The following is a 10,175-nucleotide window of genomic DNA, read 5'->3' on the forward strand; positions in this document are numbered from 1 at the left end:
GCATCTGCATCTGTATCATTCGCAGTACCTTGCCCTTTTAGGCAGCTATCTCGCTTACACTCTGAAGTCCGCATATTTTGCATCTCTGTCGCACATCTGTCTACACATCAATTGTTTTCATTACCACTTTCATTTAGATGCTAGGCCTATAAATAGACCTGGCCACTCTAGGGATGAAGTTCGCATAATCAAAACGTATGACAAAAGAGATGTGTACAGTAAAGCCTCCTTAGGTAGAACAGTTACAAAACTCATACATACATATATTCAAATGTTAAATACCTATTTAAAGTTTTTCAAGCTCAATTGTTATAAGCTAAAATTAGTTGTTCGTCTACAGAGATTTTACTGTTGTCTCAGCTTACGTGCGTTAAGCATACGCCGCGTGTGGCCACATAAGCTTTCAATGAACAGCTTTTAAGCTAACGATGTGGTGTTTTCAGCTAAAAGCTTTTCACGGAAAGCCAATGTGAATTACTGGTTCCTTACGTGTGCATAGCTAGACTAAAATTCCCATTATTTTCGACAGCTCATTGAACCCATTTGGACAGACATATGTACATACATATACTGTCCACTTGCTACTGTTTTTGTTGTTGTTGGCACAGAAAATCTCGTCGTTTATTAATGCAGAGACGAAATTTTTGCAGTTAATCTTCAAAGCATTGCGTCACGCAGCATTAAGAGCGTGTTGAAAATGATGCTGAGATGTTGCGGCAATATGGGGTGGAGGAAACTAATGGGTGGGGGTGGGCGGTGGCGTGTTTGTGTGACGGCGACAATGAGACGGGCTCGCAGACATACTAAATCAAATCAAAGCAAACCGGTTTGAACAAACAAACCAAGCACAAATACAAGCACGTATCGAAAATATGTTTGAGAGTGTGTGAGCATTAACTAAAGCTGTTGAGAGTGACTGAGAATGTGTCTGTGTATATGTATGGAAATCTGAAAGATCAGCTGCCAATGCTGCCAAATGCTGACAAATACAGAAATGTTTATTTTGAACACCTCAATGTGCCAACTCCTGGACTCAGTTGTGCTTTAACACGCCAAGCAAATCAGTATAAAAACACCTCAATATAAGCACACAAATAAATATAAAAATTGATATGTATGTGGATTTAAGGATTATCAAAAAAGTAATACAACCGTGAGTTTTATAATTTTAGAGTATATAAATATTAGACAAGTCTTGGAAAAGTCTTTAATTTCAATTCATTGCTATAAACCCAATATTAAATAAGAGAAAATATTAATGTACTATTTTAAAAGAATTATATAAAGAATTATAAAAACAATGTTTTTTACGTACAAATATTTAACAATTGTATTTTGTTGAACAAATTTAATATTTTAATTCTTAAACTGTTTTTGTTTCAATGCATATCCATATATCACGGAAAATGGTAAACTAACACCTCAACCAAAACGACATTTCGGCGGGATCTGCTTTGAACCAGTTTTAAGCAGTGATTGTATTCAGAAAAATTCCAAGAAATTAAAAAAAAAAAATAAATAAATAAATAAAAAAAAATCAACAAGTAAGCAATGAAAAACATTACATAAAGATATATCAAAGTAACTGTATCTACGTAAACGTGTATTTCGTAAAAAGAATTAGATAATCAAAATAAAATAAGACAAATATGAAATTTGAAATGCTCTGAACTTCGCTTGATAAGCTGCCCAGTGTGAATTGTTGCTCTCTGTAAGCCGAGATACTTGGTCGAGCTGGCCTCGATCTTCAGCTGGATGAAACCACAGTGGTTGAGTTTTGGTAGCCGTATACCAGTTTTAGCTAAACACACCACTGATAAGACAAATAAAACTGTTTGGTTGTGCATTCTCCGTATCATCCAGAACTAAAATCACAGAAAACAAATGAAGTCAGACAACGAACACAGTCAATAACATCATTAAGCAATGTATATATGATTACTGAAAAGAAACAAATTATAAGTATATAACATCGGGTAATTATCTTATGTGATGCTTTAATACTCTGGATCATATACAGCTCCCTTCATATGTATACAGCTCTGAGAGCATATATGTACATACATCTATCCCTACAAAGCTTAACATAAATTGTATGTATTAATTAAATAATTAATTAAATAATTAATTCCCACGCGACCAACAGGTGGATGGATTGTTGATAGTTTGAATCAAGAATGCGTGTAATATATTTTTATTTATTTAACAATTGCATTACACAAATAAATAGTAGTGTAAGCAAATAGAAATAGTTTGGCACGTGTACAGCACGTATTGCGAGCATCGGACGCATCTCTTAGCTTCATTGTGACGTCATAGTTTGATAGTTACCGGTTGAAAGCGGCTCTTAGTTCGAAAAAAAACGCGCGCTTCATTTGACTTATTTTTCGGTAAGAGCGAAATTCGAGCATGCATCGAATCCACAGCGCGTTATCAATGCACGCCGATGGGCAACCTTCACGGCCAATGCTCATGCCTCGTCTCATGCCTTCCCTGGACCAAGCTCAATTGCGATCAAGTAACGGAAGTTTTTCGCTTGCTTCTTACGACTATTGCTGCACTCTTCAGCTGCCCTTACTCATGAATGCTGCTGCTGCTGCTGCTACTGTTGCTGCTGTTGTCGTTCAATGTTGCTCTCTTACACACACACACACACACGTATACACATATACATGCCCACATACATGCATGCATTCACACGCAAGTTAATCTCAGCTGCCTTCTCTCTAACACTCTCTTCGCTGCTGGCTGCTGTCTGATTCTTCGTACCTTCTCGTGTTCGCGTTTTTCAAATCATTTTGTTTTGAAAAACTCAACACAAGTTTTCAGATTCATCTGGACGTTGAGCGCGTCAAGTTGTTCAACTCGTGACTTAACAACTATTATTTGTTAAATATTAAAATATTGTGAGTTTTCAATTTGTGTTTGAAAAGCTTCATATAAATTCGGTTTTTAATTGAGTGCAAAGTGTATCATATAAAATGTTAATAACGCTAATAAAATCTGAATAGAAAATGATTGTTTAAGAATGCTTAAAAGTTTATCTTCAATATATTTCTAAGCAAATACAGTCTTGCTAATTCAAATGCATAACACTGTATGCTAATCAACTGTTAGACGAACAACAAAAACCAGATTGTAAAATAAATCCGTAAATATATTCATATTCAATTATACTCTTTACCTTATTCAAAGTTAATAAAAAGGGTATATTGAGTGAATTGACCCACGAGGTGTGTTTGAAAAGTATCGCAATATTTGTGTATTTTTCAAAAATTATTATTTTAATCACGGTTATCTCTTATATTCCCCTTTTATTTTTGTGCAATTTTGTAAGTAAACCTTCAGTTTCTCTCTGAATTTCCATTTTATCAACTCTTTAAGGCTATCCTCAAGTCAAAAATTCAATTTTCCTTTCGTAACTATAAATACCTGGTAGATATCTAAGGTTTACCTTTTGTTAATGATATATGTATTTTATTTCTTCTTAATACGTACAGGGTATTTTTAAGCTAAGTACATTTGATTATTTTGCTCATAATAGTTTTTATTTTGCTTTTTACACATTTTGCTTACTTTGCATTATCTAGATAATCTAAAGATAAAGCTAACGACTTTACAGAGTCAAGATCATACTTCAGACGTTTTTATTCACTTAGTTGTGGAACAACTTCGCCGGAGAGGAGTCAGCTGCCTAGAAACACAGACAACAACAACAACAACAGCAAAAATGTCGCAGACGCTCGCCTACATCGTGATAATCGCTCTTATTGCTAATCTCTTATCAGGTAAATAATTTATACTTGTGTGCTCTTGTAATTAGGGAGAATATTACTAGGATTATAAACATGAAGCTAAGAGTAATATAACACAGGGTTTCCACTTGTTCGATTAAAAAAAAAAAGTTTCAATCGCATATTTCGGTTTGAAACAGGTGCTGATCGTAAATAAATCAGCTATTTAATCAATCACTAATTAAGCTAAGCAAATCAGTATAATTAGTGTAATCATATGCAGTTTAAGCTCGTAATGGGTATCGTCTTTCATTCATATAATATTGGATTTGCTGTTTAATTAATTCAATCATTATTTAATTGATTCAGCCAGGTGATTGTCTAGTTTTTCGGCCTTTCAATTAAATTCATTCATGTGGAACGCCCGAAACACTCTTTATTAGATAATAGATAGGGTGTACAAAGCATTTTTTTTCAATTTTGTTTTTTTTTTTTATAATTAATTAAATTGATAAGAATTGATTTTGGTGTTTATCATTTGGGTGTGACATGAGTAACGGGAAAATAGACACCCGAACAGGTGTTAGCAAGTCAATTGTTTGATTAATGAGATTGATTATTAGGCTGCTAGATACCCAGTAACATATTGTAACTAATTTTAACCAGAATTGATAGATAGTTATGAAATTGCCCTGTACAATTGAGAAGTTCTAACATATCTGATTGCCACATAATTCAGTTATCACTATTTTGTAAAGTTATAATACGTATGTTCTTTTAAGTTTATTAGTGAAATGGAAAAACATGAAAAATAGCTTTCAAAAATTTCTTCGATTATTAGTAAATGAAATTGTAAGACTATAGATATTTCAAACTCTGTAAAAAACTATAAATTTTCTATTCTATTGTGAAATTGAAGTAGTATCAAGGTTTACACAAAATATATATTTAAAATTGAACATAGCTCAAAATACAAAAATATAATATACTTAAACGCAATGTTTGGTATTTCCTGCCTGCATATACATAGCTACATGTATAAACACAGTAGATCAGGCATGACGCTCAATTGGATGGAGTTTTTGTATTTTGCTTGTTCGTTGTGAACCACTTAAATGTAACTTCCCCCACACAACATTCCAGCACAGTTGAGGATGTTAAGTCATTAAAGCTCTTTAGTGTTAATCAGCTGCGCAAATAAGAAACTTTTATAGATCTTTAGGTATATAAATACGTGTGTATATGTTTATAGTTCTATATACTGACTGAGTATTTAGAGGGCTTATTTTTTTTTGTGTTATATGAGTGCTACGCGTTTCATTGGCGCACTATTGTCAAGCACTGCGCTACAAGTTCAAGCTTAAGTTGACCGCAAGCCGCAAGGTGCAATGTAAAATGCAAATGTCAGATACGATATCTCGAATCTAATATTACAAATCCAACATTAAAATGCAAAGTTCTGTATTCTTTCACTGCTTTTATTCTCTTGCTTTTTTATGGCAACTGGTTTTTATTAGCCCGGCTTAATTACCAAAGGGTCGGCCACAGCGACGATGCATAGGCCAAAAGTCAGGGATTTCGTGTAACCAACAAAGTAAGAAGCAACAAGAAGTTGCGCATACGCCAAGTTAAACGGCATTAATCCAAAAGTCAAGTCTCTTGAAGTAACTTGATATTCGTTAAAAGAGTCTTTTAGCGTCTACGAAAATCGAGATAGAGGAAAATATATATAAAGAAAGGAATATTATTTTGAAAAGACGATAGAGATAGATAGAGCTAGACGGAGGGAGAAAGTGAGTGAATGGGCGATTGATTACACGAGACTAGAAAGAGAGTGAAAGGGAGAGAGTGGACAACAGGTTGAGTGATGCAAAGAGAGAATTTGAGAGCTAAAGAGAGTTACCCCTAAAAAGCGTTCATGCAACGACATCGGAAACATTTTAAAAGTAGTTAAAAACTATTGATCTCAAAGCAAACTGGAAAATAAAATTAATTGGTTTAAATTGTGATTAAGATTAAGCTAGAGTATCCAAAGGTCGATACCTATGCCATCTTCTGTCTAGCTTAAGTTTTTGTACTCTGTTGCGTGTCAGAGGTAATAGCAACAGAATAAGAAACTCAACAAGAAGTGCTCGGAGTTGACATGCAATTATTTAGCCAAGTCTTCAGTAGGTTCAGCTCAAGACAGGACAGAACAGGACAGCACAGGCCTCGGGATTTAGTCAGTCAGTCAGTCAGTCAGTCAGTCAGGTGGCTCAGTTATTTTGGCGGACTAATAAAATAATTTGCTGTCAAAATGTCTGGCCATGTGAAAAGGGCGGTGCATTTGGCATGCCATTCAAAAGGTCTACTCTATATGCATATGCGTTGAAGTATCGCTGACAAATTGCTTTTCTATTCTAATCAAGGCTGCAAGGCAAATCCAGTTGCAGAGCAATCAAATATTAAAATGTTGGGTATATTTGTTGAGAGCCCAAAGACTTGACTTTTCCGCTGAAAATAATTATTATTCTGATTAGAATCGGCAATTCCAGATGATTTTCGATTAGTTCGATATTCGATTGCAGTCGCTCACCTTTTTTAGAAGCCCTGATCTATGAACGACTATTAAGCGCTTTGTTACACCCACCCCATATTTTTTCTCTAGATATATTTCTACAACTTATTTAGTATATATTTACTCTAAATCAATATGTCTTAATAAACTTGCCAAGCTGTCCATTTCAGTTCTCGTTTGAAGCGTGAACGAGTATTTGGTTTTATCTCTTGAATCTTTGGCTTCCACTTTAAATAAATATCTAAAAGTCTAAGACAGACTCTGATTACTATATGGGCGGGCATTATGCAGTCGTTCACATCCGTCGCATAAACTCCTTTTATTCATTTCTAGTTACTACTGGTTGCTCATATCACCAATATTTACATTTTCAGTTTCCGGCCTGCGCTGCCACCAGTGCAACTCACATGATAATGAGGACTGCGTCAGCCTCGTGGTGAATACGCCACGCGCCCAGCGGGACGATCAATACTTGAGGGACTGTGCGCCCAAGGGGGATGAGCAGGCATTCTGCCGCAAGACGATCATTCAGCTGGATGTGAATGAGGAGCGGCGCATCGAGCGTAGCTGCGGCTGGATACAGGAGAAAACGCATAACGCCTGCTTCACGGCCGACAACGAGGGCTACAAGCAGACCATTTGCACCTGCAGCGAGGATGGCTGCAATGCAGCGCCGGCGTTAGCCAGTCCCGCTTCCTTCCTGACCACAAGTCTTTGCCTGGCCGCCTCTCTCGGCTGCTTGCTGCGGCACTGAGGCCGTGCATTTCATCAGCCTGCATTCATCCAGAAAGAATAATTTCAAAAACCTAATAACATTATCCATCAGCCTAACAGTCTATGTTTATATACATATGTATATCTTCCATCTTGTCTACTTTAAGTATGTAATCCATATTTGTCTGTGTATTTCATAATTATACAAGTATTCTACTGAAATTTGCAGATCGTTTTATGAATATTCTCGGTCCTTGATTGGGCATTTTTCAGCAGCTCGACCATATATATATTTAACTTGGGATATTTCCAGCTCCCAATGGAACTTGAATAGTTGCTTAACATTTTCATGCATAGGTTACTATTATTTATTTATTTTGCAGAATTTCGAATCATGCCATATATATATATATATTTTTTTTTTTTATTTTATGTTTTTTATTTGTATTTAATTGAATTAATTTAGAGCAGAAAATATTTTGAAAATTGTAGTTTGTAAACTTGAGCATTTCTTAAATTAATTTAAATGTATATAAAAAATGTATCTACGCAGTCGCTTTAATGGGCCTCAGCCTTGATTCGGCAATTTTATTTATTGTTTTATTATTATATTTTTTATAAATCGTGACAAAAATTTAGCTGAGCTGTTCATACATTAAAAGAGTTTCGCACCAACCAATCAATAATATCCATTCATTTGCAGTGCTATTCGATTTGTATATATATATATATACAGCAAGGATTTTCTTCTGTTCTTTTTGTACATCTGTTGCCAAAATGTCTGGCAAATTGTTTAGTGGCAGTCCCGCAGTCGGCGTCAAAGTTACGCAGCTTCATTGTCGGCCAAAACGAATAGCATAACTTCTAATACGTATAATGTGGGTATATGGATCCGTCTTGCTGGTCGTGTGAGGAAAGCCCGGGACTTGTGAATTACATTTGTTATGAGGTTTATTAGCGATTGTTAGCGTGCAACCTTAGAGCTCGTATATGATAAATCGAAGGACAACTATATTTATTTTATATACGTGAACGAGCATGGGGCAGTTGATAATGTTCGATTGCAATCGTTGGACCTCCTTCTCGTTAAATATATTGTAGTTGTTGTTGTTGTTGCAGTTATGATGCTGCAAGGACAACACATGCTGACCCTTTGGCATTGAGGACAAAACATTTTTACTACACACAAATTGTTGTCCTCCAACGCACTTGATGACGTCCTTTAACATCTCGCTGTACTTTGCTCAAGATTTGTTGTTGTCCATTAGAAACAGAGATACATTGGTGTATATATATATTATATAAGTGGGTGTAAGCGTGTACAGTGATTTCTGCCAGAAACGAACCGAACCATATATATTTTAGCTTTAGTTCAATACGTAAATCAATAAAATGATGGTCAACCGCTGGATAGATTTATGTATATAAATTTATATCTATATATAAGAATACCAGTTGTGCCAATACAACTCCCAACCATTACTCCATTTGACTTCTTAATATGTATGTATGTGTCAAATGGTGGGTGCATCTTGGCCAAATTTCACTGTACGTGTAGCCCGCCAAGTAAGCTATATTCATTTTACTACTGCCTTTGTCGCCAGCTCAACTGTTTGTGAATGTGATTGTGAATATGATTGTGAATGGAACTGTTGGGATGGGGGATTTGACTGCGTGTGTGTTCTTTGCCGCCAGTTTGGCGCCTTCGTCCAAATCTAGAGCATCTGTAGCTTCCGTTTTGCTAACCGCCCACCACCACACCCTAAATCCTTCATCTCACTCTACCACACACACATCAACTTTCATTCAGCGAGTCTTTCATTTATTTTCGTGGACTCTTTGGCGCCAAAATAAAAAAAATTGATTTTGAATTCTATGCGAGAGACAAGCCAATAATTTGTCTTCTCCACTTTGTTGGTGTTGTTACTCTTTAATTTCTTGTGGTTGAATTTTAAGGGTGCGTAAGCAAAGCGCTCTCCGTTTCTTGGTTCTGCTATTGCTTCCCGGGACATTGAGCTTTGAGTCAACTGAGCCACTGATGATGATTCACAAATAAATCGATTCAACTATCGATCATATGCCTATCAAAAGGCGAGATCATCTAATTGTTTATCAATTTTTAATAGGAGTAACGTAACTAAAAATTTCATTATTCAGTTCTGGTCATTAATTCTTGGATCATCCCTATGATCAGACTCTTCTAGATTTTTAATAGCGGAATGATCAAGGCTAAGCAAGAAAGTCAATATGTGCCTAGTTCTCGTGCCGCTCCGAAATCACAAATCTTTAGCGTACAGTAGTCATTTGTAAGTAAAATATTTGCGGGTTTCAGGTCGCGGTGCAGTATCCACGTCAGACTATGAAGATAAGCGATATCCTGTTATAGAAAACTTTGGTTATCTTATCATTAATAACTGGAGAGCACAAACCTCGGCGCATTGAAGCATTAGAATTTGACGGGCTAAATCGTCTCCTTTTTTTTTCTTGGATGTAATAATGAAGAGTTCCATTAAGAGTATATTCCATGATTAGTCTGTAAACTGTTTGATTAGTACATATTTCTCTTGAAATGCCGTATAATCTTATAATATTCGGATGTTGAGCGCGAAGTAAGTTCGTGTCCTCCGCTTCAAATGATTTATTTATCTCTGCCTCTGAAGACCTGAGTTGCTTTATAGCAACTTTAAAGTTTCCAGGGTAGACATAACCTTGGGATCCGCCGCCTAGTATCTACAAATAAAGTTTGAAATGTTTGCTTATAGATTTTACCTTCATAAAAAAATGAGTCAACATCAAGATAAGAGCCAAAGCATATGTCGTTTATATATAATTGAATCTCAATTATATATGTACATGATTTCTTTAACTTTAGAACTATTACCTCCTCTTCTTGTTCTATATTATTTGCGTTTAATATAGCAGCCATGTTTGAAATGCTCACAATAACATGATTGTCGCAATGTTGAAATAAAAATGAATGACCATTGATTGATAATTCGTAATTTCTTATAAGAATGGCAGAAATCTAATCTGAGCAGATGAACAGCCTGTATCCAACTGCGAGCGATTTTTACGTATGTATACATATTTATATTTGTACGTACAGTTTCGTTTATTACTGTGCTCATAAAAGATTCTGACTTAAAAGAATTCTTCTCGTTGTTGATATA

The 10,175-nt window shown here is 35.5% G+C and overlaps 1 protein-coding gene across 2 annotated transcripts; it reads left to right on the forward strand.

The window, feature by feature from the left end:
- Positions 1 to 2,802: 2,802 nt before the first annotated feature.
- LOC6576034 lies at positions 2,803 to 7,227 on the forward strand. 2 transcript variants are annotated; one of them, XM_002002001.4, is made up of 3 exons: positions 2,803 to 2,906; positions 3,591 to 3,788; positions 6,666 to 7,227. In XM_002002001.4, the coding sequence occupies exons 2-3, from the start codon at positions 3,731 to 3,733 to the stop codon at positions 7,043 to 7,045; spliced, it is 438 nt and encodes a 145-aa protein (XP_002002037.1). In that variant the 5' UTR covers positions 2,803 to 2,906; positions 3,591 to 3,730; the 3' UTR covers positions 7,046 to 7,227. The 2 variants fall into 2 exon arrangements, with proteins under 2 accessions (XP_002002037.1, XP_032584753.1); XM_032728862.1 differs by having other exon boundaries at positions 2,825 to 2,906; positions 3,660 to 3,788.
- The last annotated feature ends 2,948 nt before the right edge of the window (positions 7,228 to 10,175 follow it).

This window comes from Drosophila mojavensis, unplaced genomic scaffold (genome assembly GCF_018153725.1).
Source record: "Drosophila mojavensis isolate 15081-1352.22 unplaced genomic scaffold, ASM1815372v1 contig_36, whole genome shotgun sequence".
Lineage (NCBI taxonomy): Eukaryota > Metazoa > Arthropoda > Insecta > Diptera > Drosophilidae > Drosophila > Drosophila mojavensis.

Excerpts from the sequence above, each read along its gene's own strand:
- LOC6576034 (XM_002002001.4), top strand. The coding sequence starts at position 3,731 with ATGTCGCAGACGCTCGCCTACATCGTGATAATCGCTCTTATTGCTAAT. Across the intron at positions 3,789-6,665 it reads TATTGCTAATCTCTTATCAG|TTTCCGGCCTGCGCTGCCAC; the intron begins GTAAATAATTTA and ends TTACATTTTCAG.